Below are 15,242 nucleotides of genomic sequence, written 5' to 3' on the forward strand. Positions count from 1 at the left end.
CATTAGCCCTTGCTGGAATGAGTTTCAGGGCACGTCTCATGGGGACAAAGCAAGGCCAGTGTCTGGGGAGAGAAGGGAACCTCCAAGGAGAGAAGGAAACAGACAGGGCAGAGGCAGGCGCCTGAAGCCATGTGTCTGAGTCTAGAAGGCCCTTGAGAAGGCAGGTGAGGAAGGTGCGGGGGTTTCTGAGGGCCCTGGCCACCCGGAGCAGATCCTAAATTCCCTCAGCCTGAAATGAGTCTTGCCGATGGGCCAGGGAGCTGCGGAGGGAGGCCTTGCAGCCACCTGGAAAACACCCAGAGGAAACCTGAGCCTGGCTACCTCTGGGCCCTGTGCCCTGCACCATGCCCTGCGCCAGCTTCCACCAAAGTAATGGTCCCTGCAGAGCCGAACACAGCGCTTCCTGGGAGCAGGTCGGTGCATGTCTGCGGAATGAACACCTTGGGACAGAGCTTGGGGTCGGGTTTTGCCCCCTTCTCTGCAGCATCTGAAGGCTCGAGAAGGCTGGTTCACCAACAGCGAGAGACCAGCGTTTGCTATGATGAAAATGCTGATTCACTGGTCACCTCCTGGCCTCATCTCAGCTGGACTGGAGACCAGGTTCTGGTCTGGACCCTGCTGTTCGATCCCACGCATCTCAGGACAACCGGCCTCCTTTTCTACCTCAAGGGGTTCTTGGTCAGCTCTGGCTGGTTCTTCCCCTCCATGGCCTTCTCCCTGCTCTGTAGCAATCCTGTTGTAGACCAGGATCCTCACTTCCTCGTTGAGCTCCCTGGTGGGCACAGACACTGCTCAGTGAACTCGAGTGTACAGGGGATCCCTCTGAGATCCCCCCTCAAACCCCCTCGGACCTGTCCACCTCGCTCTCAAACTCTGACATCCACCCTATGCCCCACGATCATCAGCCCTTCCCGCTCCTCTGCATCCTCCCTGTCGGCCCAGGAACACACTGCCTTCTCTGCAGACTCAGCCACCCTACCTCCTCTCACCATCCTCTAGCTCTCGTAGACTTAATGTTGAAAGTCTCTCCCGGTGAACATGCCTCCGCGTCCTCACTGAGTGACCCGTTCGCAGCTTCCTGGTGTCCAAGCCAAGGCCTCACCTTCCCTGGCCTCTCCGCAGGACTCACAGCCTCTGCAGGAAGCACCCTGTCCTCTGCTGCCAGGTCATGCCTCTGCCTGGATCTCATCCCATCTTCCTGAAATCCATTTATCTTCTTCCTCTTCCTACTCCCCAGGGACTGGTCCTGGACTCTCTTCTTTTTCTCTCTCTGCAGCAGTGTCCTCAGGGATCTCACAGCCTCGCCCTCATCTTTACCCAAACGAGCCTCATTTCTGGATCCCCAGACCCGACCTTCCTCCTAAGCTAACCATCTGCGTCCAGGCATTCCCCCAGGATCCAGAATTCATGATGATTTCAGATGACCTTTTAAAATCAGTTCTTTTACGATCCTAGTCTTTTCTTATTTTTCTGGCAAGATGCTGCCTGCTGTGGCCTACACGAAACCCTTGGGGGCTCCTTCCTGCCCAGCTCGCTGGGCCAAGGAGTCCCGCAGATTATTCCCCGGCATCTGTGGGGCCTGCCCTCCAGTCCATCTCTCTCCCTTGCCAGAGTACACATCATCCCAGCTCGGTCTACTCCTCCCTACAAACAACTGCCAGACGCACTTTTCGAAACCACTCCCCCCCACCCCGTGGTTACCTGCCACCCACAGAGCAAAGCCCCCTCCTCAGCCCAGCACCCCTCACACTCTGGCCCCAACCCAGCCTCCCAGACTCCCCACAAACCCCACCTCACCCTTCCTCCCCATGACCCTCCTGGGTCTCACCTGAGCCCCACCTTCCCTGCTGCATGAATGTGCTCATCCCTGCTTTTCCTCAGCATTCTCTTCTGAACCCTGTGCTTCTCAAGGCTCATCTCAGACACTCCCTCACCTGGAAGACGTTTCCTGATCCACTCAGATCCACTTCCGTCCATCCCACCTCATTTACATGGATCTCCCTGAGGACACGCGTGTCTTCTTTGTGTGTGCACAGCCACAAGGGGGACGCCCTATCTCCCCCAGCCCCAGACTGTAAGCGTGCCAAGGACAGAATGCCTATCTGCGTTCCCTTGGCCCCACACCTGAGAACCAGCAGGTACACACTAGATCCGGGATGAATTAGGGAAGGTGTCTGAGTGAAAGCGCTTTGCATCCTTGAGCAGTATTTAAACAAAAGGGACGGTGAGTCTGGCTTTAAATTGGATTTGGAGTAGAGGGGTGCACCCCATAGTGGCAGACCCCATCCACGCGCCCCTCTTCCAGCCACACCCCTCCTTCCAGGCCAGAAGGCATTGTATCTATGCCCTATCTTGATCCCTCAGGCCATATCAACGGAGGAACGGTCGTCTTTCTCCTGAGTCCACAGGGATCAGGCTCCTTCCTGGCCACCACACCTGAGCGAGCGCCCAAAGGCCAGATGGATGCAACCAGCCTCACCGGACCCCTCTCTGGTCCAGGATTCCAGCTCTGGCCTTTGAGCTAGCTGTGTGAGCTTCACTGCCACACCCACATGGGAGGCAAAGCCCGCATTTCCCAAACCTCGGATCCACAGGCCAGCAGGCTCAGTGCCCACATCTGGGGGCTGCATCCACTGAGCAGAACCAGACTAGCACCTCATGCACCCGATGTGGGAAGTGGACCACCTGCTCCTCATGGCTCATCTGGCAGCACCAAGCCAGGAGCTGGGGACCTCGCTGGGGACACAGCTTGCAGTGGAGGGGGGACATGCTGGAAAGGCTTCTGGGGTCTACTCCCTCCCCAGGATCCCCCAGCTCATGACCTTCTCTCCGAGCCCTCCGCCACAGTTGGATCATGGCACCTGGGCTACCCTGCTGAGGGGCTGTGAAAACCACTTCCTTCTGGGTGGGAGAGGAAATGTCACGAAGGGGTTCCTAAGAGACCCCCATTACTCTTGGAGGGCCTTGGGAGCCCCAGCACGCACCAACCTCTTGCCATTGGGATGGCAGAGTAAGGCCAGAGCAGATGGGGTGAGTTTGCAAACCAGGGCTGGGCTGGAGGAAGCAGAGGAACAGACTCAGACCCCCTGTCGTCCCTCAATCTTTGCCTCAAACAGGTAACAGGAGGCAAGGCTGTCCTGAATTCAGCCTAACAAACACCAGCCATTTAAGCCCGAAGAAATGTTTTCCCAGCACCCCCATTCCAACATGCTCTCTGGTGAGTCAAAATTCAAAGGCATTGGTCTTGCCCTACATCCCAAGGCAGCCATGCGTGGCCCCACACCCACAGGCAGAGAAACTGGGGTGTCCAAGGAGGACTGGGGTGTCCAAGAAGGGCTGCAGAGAGAAGGGCCAAAGGAGGCCAGGAACTCCCGGGTGGGCTGAGACCGGCCCTGGCCCGGCGTGCCTGCCACGGACTCGCTGTCTGACCTTGACCACGGTTCTTTCCTCTGGATTTTGCTCCCTCACCTGGACCATGAGCAGACTGAGTAAACCCTCTTGGGGCTGTTTTCCTCTGTCCTCGAGCAGGCTTGACCCCAGGCCAGGTCCCCAAGACAAAGAGGAGGACGCTGGTAGTTACAAAGGACTGGGGCGGACTGGTGGTCAGGGAGGCTGTGGAGCCCATCACCCTGGTGCAGAGGACCACGGGAGCAAGGACGGCAAACAAGAAGGAAGGGTGGCTCTGCAGGGTCCCCCCAGGGACGGGTGAGCAACACGCGGCTGGAAATGAGGATTCGGCACAGAGGTGGGAAGTTCAGGAGCAAAGCTGTGTCTGTGGGCATGGCGGCATTTACTAGTAGCATATTCTACAGGCAAGTCAACGGGTAGAAAGGATTGTCACTATGGGGTGGGGGAAGCCATTCATGGAATCCCCTACCCCGGATCATAGGAGGAAGCCATCTGGGGTTTACAATCTGCAATTGGGGGTTAGGAAGCCCACCACTGTAAAGAACACACAGCACAAACCATGAGCAGTGGGGAGGAGGGCGGGGACCCCACACACGAGTGGCCAGGCCGGGGCCGGTGGGGGTGCTCACTGCAGAGTCCAGGAAGGAAAGGACTGCAAAGAAAGGATCTTTGCAGAAAGCACCTGCCTGCCTCCTTTCCCAATGGCAAGGTCCCCCAACAGGGCCTGTGGGACATTCCAGATGTCCAGTTCCCTTGGTGGGAGGAAAGATAAAGGATGTCCCTAAAAGGCTAAAAGTTCCTGGGGCGCCGGCGTGGAAGCTGCGGAGCTGGCAGCTGGGGCTGGGCGGTGCAGGGGAGAGGTCGGCAGTGGCTCCCGGGCTCGGGCTCCGATTACACGGCTGTTTCCATACTTAGCCGCCTGACAGCCGCTTGGAATCCTTGCCACCCCAGCCACTGCAGCCCCACGGAGCCCAAATTAAACTCAAGGGCAGACAAGGGCAGGGCCCAGTGGCACACACGAGACCGGAGCCCCCCGCCTCGGTCTCCAGCCCTCGAGGGAAGGGCTTCTGCTCCTGCCTGCCACGGGCTCCCCAGTCTGGGTCTAAGAGCTCAAGAAAGAGAACCCCCAGGGCCCCACGGTCACCAGCGCAAATGAAGCCTACAGTCGTCATGAAAAGGCAAAGCGGGACTCCTGGACTCCTGGGGGGTCCCCAGGGCACCCCTAAAGCAACTTGGAGGGGCATTTAGCCCCAAGAGTCTTGGGAACAGAGGTGGCAAAATGCTCTGGTACCCCCTCCACACCTATAAATAACCCCCATGCTGTAACCGGAGCCACCGCCTCTGCCACACAAAGTGCTGAGATGTCACAGGAAAACCACAGCACGCAGGCCCCAGCCCCCTTCCAGTGAAGCCCCCGGCCAAGCCAGCTCCACTCCAGACTGGGTCCCGGCCCTCCTCTGAACTGCCCAATTTGGTTTCCAGCTCTTTGCTCCAGTCCCGCCCCAAATTGAGCCCCTCTCTGTCCCATCGTTTCCAAGCCGTGCCCCCCTACCCACCCTCACCCATGCAAAGCCAGGCACCCCTCCATCTCCACCAGGTGGGAGGATCAACTCAGTGACCTCCAGGGGTTCCCTCCACCTCCAAGACCGGGGTCCTCTGTCCGCCTAGGAGCCTCTAGTCTTGACTCTTGGGGTCTTCTTCCCCTACCATCTACCAGCCGGCCCTTCTCCCCAGCCCCCTGCTCAGGCCTTGCACCTGCCTGCACCTCTCAGGTCATGGCTTCCGCTACCTGGCCTCCTCCCCACGAGCCCCCTGACTGCTCTCAGGTCTCCGCACTCAGTGCGTTCTCAGTGAGACCAGCCGGTAGCCAAAGGGCTGCCATCAGCCTCCAGGAGTCACGGAGGCCTCGTCCTCCGTCCACCGCCCGAGCCTCCCACCCCACAGTAAACAGAAAACCTCGGGGGCATGTGGGGTCACAGGCTGGTCCGGCCAACCGGCTGGGGGTCGTACCTGCTTGTCCTGGGAGCAGGAGTGAGGCCACAAAGCAGCAGAGCAGGACCAGCGCCCTCATGGTGACTGCCAAGAGAGCCCAGCTGCTCCGGGCCTCTATTTATAGGGCGGGCGGCGGCGGGGGCGGGTGGCAGGGTCACACAGTCACCAGGGCAACTGGGCGGACGTGATGGGCCAGCGGCGCGGACCCTGGAGGCCGCGGAGGCTGCTCTGCGCCTGCAGCACCAGCTGCCACGGGGAAGGCAGGGCCCGGCTGACTCCTCTCCCACGACAGCCCCAGGGTCACGTGACAGGGGTCGCAGGGTGGGCAGGGGTGAGGGGTGTACAGCAGAGAAAAAGTGGGGTGTCCTTTTGGGTCTGGTATGGGAGTCAGGGATCGAGTCTTCTCAGCACCTGCAGTCATGTGAGCTGAAGTCCGTGTGAGCAGTGCCTTTCACACGCCTTGGCTTTGTGGACCAAGGGCCTATTAGACGACAGCCACTGACACACATCTGAGCCCCTCTCCAAAGGTCAGGAGGGTAGAGCCTTGATGGTCAGTTGAGGAAAGCCCGCGACATCTGACCTTTGAGGTCGATGATGAGGAGCCTTGGCTTCCCTCTCCCCTGGAAGAGACAGAATGCTGACAGGAGGGAAAAGGTACATCGGAGGCTGTGCGGTCGGGCAGAGCCTGGACGGACCGGTCCCTGTCCAGCAGCGCTTCCGCAACATGCTACTTGATGCACTCTTCCTGGGGGCACTTGACGGCCCCCTGAAAGCCAGCTCTAGAAGGGGTGGCGTCGGCTGGCCCTGCTGGGGACGGCGTCCCTGTGGGGGTGGCCGTTGGCCATGGGGGACAGGACAAAAGTCTGGTTGGCATCTTTCACACACTTTCCATTTAAAACGGTTTTATGAGACACAATGGCCACATGCAAACAACGTATTCAAAGTGTACAATTCGATATATCTTCACACACGTACACAACCACAATCAAAATGACAAACGGATTCCCCATGCTCGAACTGTCTTCATGTTCATTACAGTCCCTCCCTCTTACCCTCTCCTACCCCTTCCCAGGGCTTCCCAGGTGACACTGGCGGTAAAGAACACGCCTGCCAGTGCAGGAGACGTAAGGGACACAGTTTCAATCCCTGGGTCGGGAAGATCCCCTGGAGGAGGGCACAGAAACCCACGCCAGTATTCTTGCCTGAAGAATCCTACAGGACAGAGGATCCTAGCGGGCTACAGAACACTGGGTCGCAAAGAGTTGGACGTGAATGAAGCGACTTAGCATGCATGCATGCCTACCCCTTCCCAGGCAACCACTGGTCTGCTTCCTGCCACTATACATTAGTTTGCATTTCCTAGATTTTGATATAAATGGAATCATCCCATCTGCGTTCTTTTTTATCTGGCTTCTTTCACATAGTATAATGATACTGAGACATTTTCACATTGTAGCACATATGAATAGTTGACTCCTTTTGATTCTGAGCTGTATTTCATGGCCTGGATAGATCCCAATTTGTTATCTATCACCTGTTGAGAGACTTTAGGTTTTTAAAGCTGCTATAAACATCTATATACAATTCATTACGACATACACTTTCATTTCTCTTGGGTAAATACCTAGGAGTTGGGCTTTGCTGGCAGTCCAGTGGTTAAGACTCTAGGCTTCTACCTCAGGGGTCACGGGTTCAATCCCCAGTGAGGGAGCTAAGATCCCACATGCTGCACAGCATGGCAAAAAAAAATTTTTTTTATTCTTTTCCATTATATGTTATTACAAGATATTGAGCACAGTTCTCTGTGCTGTACAGTAGGTCCTTGGTGGTTATCTATTTTATATATAATAGTGTGTATATATTCATCTCAAACTCTTAATTCACTCCTCTTAGCCTTAACTTTTTTCTAAGATGACCATACCGTTTTATAATCCCAACACCAGTTACTCCACATCCTTACCAACATTTAGTATGGCCTGTTTTTCAAATTTTAGTGATTCTTACAGGTGTGTAGTGATATCACATTGTAGTTCTAATTTGCACCTTCCTAACAACTAATGATATTAAGCATGTTCCTGTGTATGTATCTGTCATCCACTTCTTTGGTGCATCTTTGATAAAGTGCCTATTCAAATATTTCCCCATTTTTTGTCTTCTGGAGACAATCCTTTATCAGATATACCATTAGTAAATATTCCCTATCCAGTCTGCGGCTTATCTTCTCATTTATATGTGTATTTCAAAGAGCGGAAATGCTTAATTTTTATAAAGTCCAATTGATCAATGTATTATTTTAAGAATTATACCTTTGGTGTCATACTTAAGAACTCTTTGCCTAACCCAAGGCCATAAAGATTTTTTCCTGTTTTCTCCAGAAGTAGTTTCAGATTTTACATTTAGATCTATAATCTATTTTCTGTGTTTTTTTTAAAAAATATGTTGCAAGACTGAACCAAATTTTAGATTTTAACAAATGGATATCCAGTTGTTCCAGCATTGTTTGTTAAAAGGACTCTCCTGCAGTGTGAAAGTGTTAGTGCTTACTCGTGTCCAACTCTTTGCAACCTCATGGACTGTAGCCCACCAAGCTCCTCTGTCCATGGGATTCTCCAGGCAAGAATGGGAGTAGGTTGGCATTCACTTCTCCAGGGAATCTTCCCAACCCAGGGATCAAACTCAGGTCTCCCATACTGCAGGCAGATTCTTTACTGTCTTATCGATCCTGAATTGCCTTTGCATCTTTTTTAAAAAATCAACTGACTATATATGTGGACACCTTGGTGGCCCAGTAGTTAGAACTCTACACTTTCATTTCTTTTTTTCCCCCACACTTCCATTTCGAGGGGCACAAGTTCTATCGCTGGTAAGGGAACTAGGATCTCATATGCCAAACAACTTAATTGACCATATATGTGAGAATCTATTTCCGGACTATGTCCTGTTCCATTCCATATGTCACATATATCACATTCCGTATGTGTCTGTCCCTTCACTAATCAAGATTACCAGGAGAAATATCAATAACCTCAGATATGCAGATGACACCACTCTTATGGCAGAAAGTGAAGAGGAACTAAAAAGCCTCTTGATGAAAGTGATAGAGGAGAGTGAAAAAGTTGGCTTGAAGCTCAACATTCAGAAAACTAAGATTGTGGCATCTGGTCCCATCACTTCATGGGAAATAGATGGGGAAACAGTGGAAACAGAGTCAGACTTTATTTCTTGGGGCTCCAAAATCAGTGCAGATGGTGATTGCAGCCATGAAATTAAAAGACGCTTACTCCTTGGAAGGAAAGTTATGACCAACCTAGATAGCATATTCAAAAGCAGAGATATTACTTTGCCAACAAAGGTCCGTCTAGTCAAGGCTATGGTTTTTCCAGTGGTCATGTATGGATGTGAGAGTTGGACTGTGAAGAAAGCTGAGCATCAAAGAATTGATGCTTTTGAACTGTGGTATTGGAGAAGACTCTTGAGAGTCCCTTGGACTCCAAGGAGATCCAACCAGTCCATCCTAAAGGAGATCAGCTCTGGGATTTCTTTGGAAGGGATGATGCTGAAGCTGAAACTCCAATACTTTGGCCACCTAATGTGAAGAGCTGACTCATTGGAAAAGACCCTGATGCTGGGAGGGATTGGGGGCAGGAGGAGAAGGGGACGACAGAGGATGAGATGGCTGGATGGCATCACCGACTCGATGGACATGAGTTTGAGTGAACTCCAGGAGTTGGTGATAGACAGGGAAGCCTGGCATGCTGTGATTCATGGGGTCACAGGGAGTTGGACACGACTGAGCGATTGAACTGAACTGAACTGAACTGAATATCTCACTATTTTGATCACCGTGGCTTCCTAATAAATCTTGAAAATAGGTAGTATGAATCTTCCAACTTTGATATTCTTTTTTAAAGTCATTTTAACTGTTCTACATGAATTTGGGGATCAGCCTATCAATTGTTTTTTAAAAGTCTTCTTGGAGTTTAATTGAATTATGATGAATCTGTAGATCAGTTTGAAGAGAACTGATGAGGTATCAGTTGCAACGGGTTATTTTGTGTGTCAACCTGACTGGGTCATGACACCCAGTTGCTGGTCAAACAACAGTGTAAATATTGCTGTGCAAGTGTTTTTCAGATACGCTTAACATTTGGACTTCCCACTTCCCTGGTGGTCCAATGGTTAAGAATCCACCTGTCAAGGCAGGGGACATGGGTTCAATCCCCAGTCTGGGGAACATTCCACACGCCAAGGGGCAACTAAGCCCCTGCCCCACAGCTACTGAGCCTGCATGCCCTAGAGCCTGTGTTCCGCAACTAGAGAAGCCACTTCAATGAGAAGCCTGCTCACTGCAACTAGAGAGTTTCCCCCACTCACTGCAACTAGAGAAAGCCTGCACACAGCAATGAACACCTAACACAGCCAAAAATAAATAAATAATTTAAAAATAATTAAACCCCAGCCTGAGTCAAGCAGATCACCCTCTCTAATGTGGGTGGGTCTAACCCAATCTGTTGATGGCTTTAAGCGGCAAGACTGAGGTCCTGCGTTGGGGAGGGAGTTCTGCCTCCAGACTGTGATGTCCACATACCTGACTTCCAGCTGCTGCCTCCCCCTTGGATTTCTGATTTTCTGGCCCCCTCTGTAAACACAGATCCCATTGGCTGTTTCTCAGGAGACCCCAACTGACACATCAACATTAAGTCTTCCAACCCGTATTCATGGCTGGGGAGCTGGGGGATGGTGCTCCTTGTGAGGGAGGGGGCCTCATTCAGTCACGGGAGAGAAAAGGACATCTGAACCAAGGAGGCGCCCACTCCACCAGGGTCTTCGAAGGATGGGAGGCGAACGTCACCACCTCACAGAGGAGCCCAAGGCTCTGGGCTGAAGGGACTTGTTCAGGGTCACCTACTAGGAACAGAGCTGCTGGGCTTGAGCCCAGATCTGCCCGCCTCACAAACCTGGTGCTTCTCCCATCAACCAAGTGAACAGCATCCATGGTGGGGGGAAAGGAGTTAGCACGTCAGGGAAGGGGGTGGAGGGCAGGGCGAGGATGTGGGAAACAGACAGAGGGTCAGAGAAACCACAGGAACCCAAGCCAGGAAGACAGGGAGGGTGAGCCCAGCTCCGTTTAAAGGGTTGACTTCATCTGATTTAAAGATGTCCTGTTTGCAGTCAAACAGGTCCTTGAACACCCAGCCAATAACTCACCACAGCCAAAAGGTGAAAAAAGCCCAAGTATCCATCAGCAGATGAATGAATAAACTGAATGTGGTCCAGCTATACAATGGGATATTATTCAGTCATTTAAAAAAAAAGAAGAAACACTAAGGTATGCTACAACAAGTGGCTAAACCTTGAAAATGCTATGCAAAGTGAAACAAAAGTCACAAAGGACAGCATGTTACTTTGCTAGGATTGCCGTAACAAAATAGCACAGACTGGGGGCTTAAACGACAGTTTATTTTCTCACGGTTCTGGCGGCTGGAAGTCCAAGATCAAGGTGTCAGCAGATTTCATTTCTTCTAGAGTAGCCCTCATCAAGAGGACCTTCCCATTTACCTCAGGAGTTAGAGACTGTCTTCCTTGGAAGGACCCAAATTCCCACCATCCTCCCTCCAATAACCCTCACAGAGACCCCTGCTTGAATACCTCCAGTGTCAGAGAGCACTACCACAGAGTACTGACTCTGCTGTTCTGCATGCCAGGTGAGGCCCACAGCCAGCCACGTGCTTCAGACCTCCTCCCCACTGCCATCCCCCCTCCTCGCAGGAAGCCAGGGACACGCACCATGAGGTCCCCCGGAGAATGGAGACCGCCGCTCCCCTGATCTCAAACAAGCAGACCCCACTAATTCTCAGTGCCTGTCCACTCCAGACAATTCCTTCTCCCTACAAAGGAACAGGCTGCTGTCAATTCTCTTTCCCTGTTTTCAGAGCATCCTCTCTATCTGCCTCAGATAGGCGAGAGGCGACGTGAGAGGGACGACTAATCTCTGGAATGTGTGCAGCACTCGCACGCAGGCTTCTCCAATCACTGTGCGGTTTCCTCTTGAACTTGATCCTGAGGCTGCCATGGAGACAGGCCGCACCCGCGGGAACCTGTGACCTGGGCCCCCTAATTCAGGAAACCCTGCAGCTGTCACTCCTAGCTTCTTTTCAACACCAGGGGTGTGGTGAGGGGGACAGCCGGTTCGGGGAGCTCATTCCTTCCTACGGCTGCCGGATTCAGGGCCCATCCTGCCCCCCAGCCCCCAGTCTTACCCTCCTCCTCTCAGCCAGCACGCGCTCGCGTCAATCAACACCAAAACCTGCAACTCAGCAGGACAAGAGGAGAGAGGGGACCAAGGCAGGGGACGCCACTGACCCCACGCCCCAGCCCAGGACTTGCAGGGCAAGGGAGGGTATGCGGAACTCCAGATGGAGGGGAAAAGACAAAGGCGACAAGGATGGCAGCCTGCAGGAGAGCACAGAGAGGCAGCTGGATGAAGAAGGGATTGTGGAATGGGTCCAGGAGGGGCAGGGGCAGGCAGGGGAGAGCCAGAGACAAATCTGGGGCTAAGGACAACTTGGCCAGCCAGCCCCAAGAGGTGGCTGGAGGATTTGCACGGGCTTTATGTACTGGTCTGAGGCCAGTTAACCAACCGCTAAGGAGGCCAAGGTCACAGGGAGTCCCCTCCCTCTTTCTGCTAGATAGCCCTTCAACATCTCACAGAACTCGGGGGGGCAAATGTTCTGCTGCCAGACACCCCCAAATCAGGGCACAAGCAGCGTTTATCATAACCCACCCTGTGCCAGAAAAGCATACAAATGGCTCCCAAATATCCATAAAGTACACCAAGAAAACAAGAATGGGAAGTAACAGGAGATGAAAACCACACAAAGACAGGCACACGAAATGGAGCCATGTGTAAGGCTGATACAAAAGCAAGCGGCAGTGCATACATAAACCCTCACGTGTGTGTAACTTGATCACTTGCCAACTCAGTATCCTTAAAATAAGAACAAACCAACTGTTCCGGAGAAGTGAAATTATTTCTGCTGCTGAAACTCGACAGGAATTTCTTCTGAGGATCTTCACAAAGAGGACATGGTGCAGTGTCACGATCCTTGAGATCAGAGCAGACATACATTTCCCAGAAGATTTAATCCCTAACGAAGACCTTAAAATAGGGTGGGGGAGGCCAGTAGGAACCAAGAATGCCTAGTCCCCTCCCAAAGAAACCACCACAAAAGAGGGTCCATGGCACAGGTTTACGATGCCTCTTCACCGTCACTCTGGTGACAGAATCCATAGGCTGGCACAATCTATTTGGGGGACAGTCTCTACTAGAATATATTCACAATGGTCGTAAGTTAGAAACACCCTAAGTGTCCATTGTTAAATGCCTGGCTAAACAAATTGTGGTATATTCATACAATGCAGTATTCTTAGAAATAAAAAAGAACAAACTGCTAATATACACAAAATCAAACATGAATCTCAGAGAATTATATTGAGAAGCCAGACAAAAAGAGTATATATACTGTACGATTTGTATGACAATATAAAATAAGCAAAACTAGGGACTTCCCTGACGGTCTAGTGATTAAGAATCCATGCTTCCCCTGCAAGGGGCAAGGGATCAATCCCTGGTCAAGGAGCTAAGATGCCACATGCCCCAAGATGTGGCCAAAAATATAAAAAATAGAACTGCAGTGAGATTCTACTCTACACCTACCAAGTTGGTTGGAAAAAAACCCTGAAAAATATAGTGATCTGACAATATAATATCAAGTACTGGTGAGGATGCAGAGCAACTCCAGTTCTCAAAATCGCTGTTGCAAAATGGTACAGAGCAACTGTACACACACGTATGTAAGTGAACCCATGCAAAACTGTAAACTCTGAATAAGTCCTGTGGCCTGCACCAACAACACTCACCTGGTTTCCATGGGGTACATTAGGTAGGCAAGATGTTAGCACTGGGGGAGGCACGGTGCAGGTGGCCTCCTGTACATTTCTGTAACTACTTCCAACAATTTTTTGTTTGTTTAAGAAACAAACCACTTGAAGGCTTGGTAAGATGATGGCTATATGGGTGTACATTTAGTCTGTGAAAATTCACGGAGCTAAACGCTTCATTACAAGCCCTCTAAGTATACGTAATATAGTACTTCAATACAAAAGTTTATAAGAAAGGTTTTGTTGAACTTCGCATTGGTCATGTCTCTCCTAGACTCCTTCCCTTCACAAAAAATACAGTCCAAGCTTCTTTTTTTTTTTCCCCAAGCTTCTTCTTTTCAGGTCAAGTAGCATGACCTGAAAGTCCTCTACAATCCGGTTCCTACATTATCTCCACTTCTTCCTCCTCCCAGGCCAGTGTCTGCTGTGCCCTTTGGACACCATGCCCTTTCTGAACCCTAGGCCTGGCTCCCAAGTGCCCGGATCCACGGCCTTCCCCACAAATGTGTGGCCAGAGCAAGATGCACACAGTTCAGTTCAGTTCAGTTCAGTTGCTCAGTCGTGTCCGACTCTTCACAACCCCATGGACTGCAGCATGCCAGGCCTCCCTGTCCATCAACTCCCAGAATTTACTCAAATTCATGTCCGTTGAGTCAGTGATGCCATCCAACCATCTCACCCTCTGTCGTCCCCTTCAATCTTTCCCAGCATCAGGGTCTTTTCAAATGAGTCAGTTCTTCACATTAGGTGGCCAAAGTATTGCACACAGGGCTCCCAGATTCAGCAGGAAGAATAAGCTATTTCATGTGTAGTTTGTAAACAAGAGGGAAGAGGGTAGGGCACAACCTTTTAAAGAATGATGAAACCCAAGGACATGAGGTAAACTGATTAGAACCAAATGGGTCCAAGATGGCAGACAGGTCAACTTCAACTAGACCTTCATCCTCAGTAACAGCTCAGCAAGCTAAGTGACGCACCAGAGGCTCCAAGACAGTTCCAAGAACATCAAAGACCAAAAAGTGGGTGGTGGTCCAATTCCTGGAAATCTCCACCTCTTTCCCAAAATCGTTGGAATAACTGTCTCACTCATTAGCCTATGAATTACCCAGTCCTTAAGAGCTAACTACCACATTTCGAGGCTGCACTTGGGTTCTTCCATGGTCCACTCTATGGCATGAGTTTCTCCTGAAACTGCTCCTTCCTTCTGAAATGGCCCACATACTGTGGAGCGTTTCTCTCTAAATAAATCTACTTCTTACCTACCACTCTGTCTCTCACTGAATTTTTTCTGTGATGAGACATCAAGAGCTTGAGCTTCATTCGGTCCTGAAACCAGATGTATGATCTCCCAAGACAGTGAGTTTTGGCCACCTTCGAGTCCCAGCCATTTGGGTTTAAGTTCCAAGCTGGGCTTTGGCAGGGTCCAAGTTTCCGCACACGGGTTCAAGTCCCAGTTTGAGGTGAATGGTTTCAGTTTCTTACATTCACTACCTCTGAGGAAATAACATCTCAAACATTGTGGGTTAAAAGGAAACAAGTTATTAACACTAAGGTCATTTGTTCCTTTTCTGACTGCGACATCGTTAAGTCACTGGAACGGCCGGGGCTCCAAACTTCTGCAGCGAAGGAGCCACCACACGCCCCTGCGGCACAGCAGAAAGCCTGCGAGCGCCTCCGTGCGGAGGACACGCGGGAAACGCACGTTTGCCGCGTCTGCGTGCGGAGCGTGCGTGGGAGGGCGCGGGGCGGGGTCGGGCCAGAGCCAGAGAAGCGTGCTATCGGGAGCGCGCGAGATGGCCTGAGGCACCAAGGAGCATGCGCACCGAGGGGCGGGGCGGGGCGGGGCGAGTCCGGGAAGGGGCGGGGCCGCGGCCGCGCCCCCGATTCCCGCAGCCTGCTGG

The 15,242-nt window shown here is 51.9% G+C and overlaps 1 protein-coding gene across 2 annotated transcripts in view; it reads right to left on the reverse strand.

The window, feature by feature from the left end:
- The window catches only part of SRL (sarcalumenin), a 37,041-nt gene extending 31,514 nt beyond the window's left edge, over positions 1-5,527 (reverse strand). Inside the window, exon 1 of one of the 2 annotated variants that reach the window (XM_019987526.2) lies at positions 5,419-5,527. In XM_019987526.2, the coding sequence (XP_019843085.1) occupies positions 5,419-5,479 (61 nt within the window). In that variant the 5' untranslated portion in view covers positions 5,480-5,527. The remainder of the gene's footprint in view (positions 1-5,418) is intronic. The other variant, XM_019987525.2, reaches the window with a different exon arrangement.
- Positions 5,528-15,242: the final 9,715 nt, after the last annotated feature.

This window comes from Bos indicus, chromosome 25 (assembly GCF_029378745.1).
Source record: "Bos indicus isolate NIAB-ARS_2022 breed Sahiwal x Tharparkar chromosome 25, NIAB-ARS_B.indTharparkar_mat_pri_1.0, whole genome shotgun sequence".
NCBI lineage: Eukaryota > Metazoa > Chordata > Mammalia > Artiodactyla > Bovidae > Bos > Bos indicus.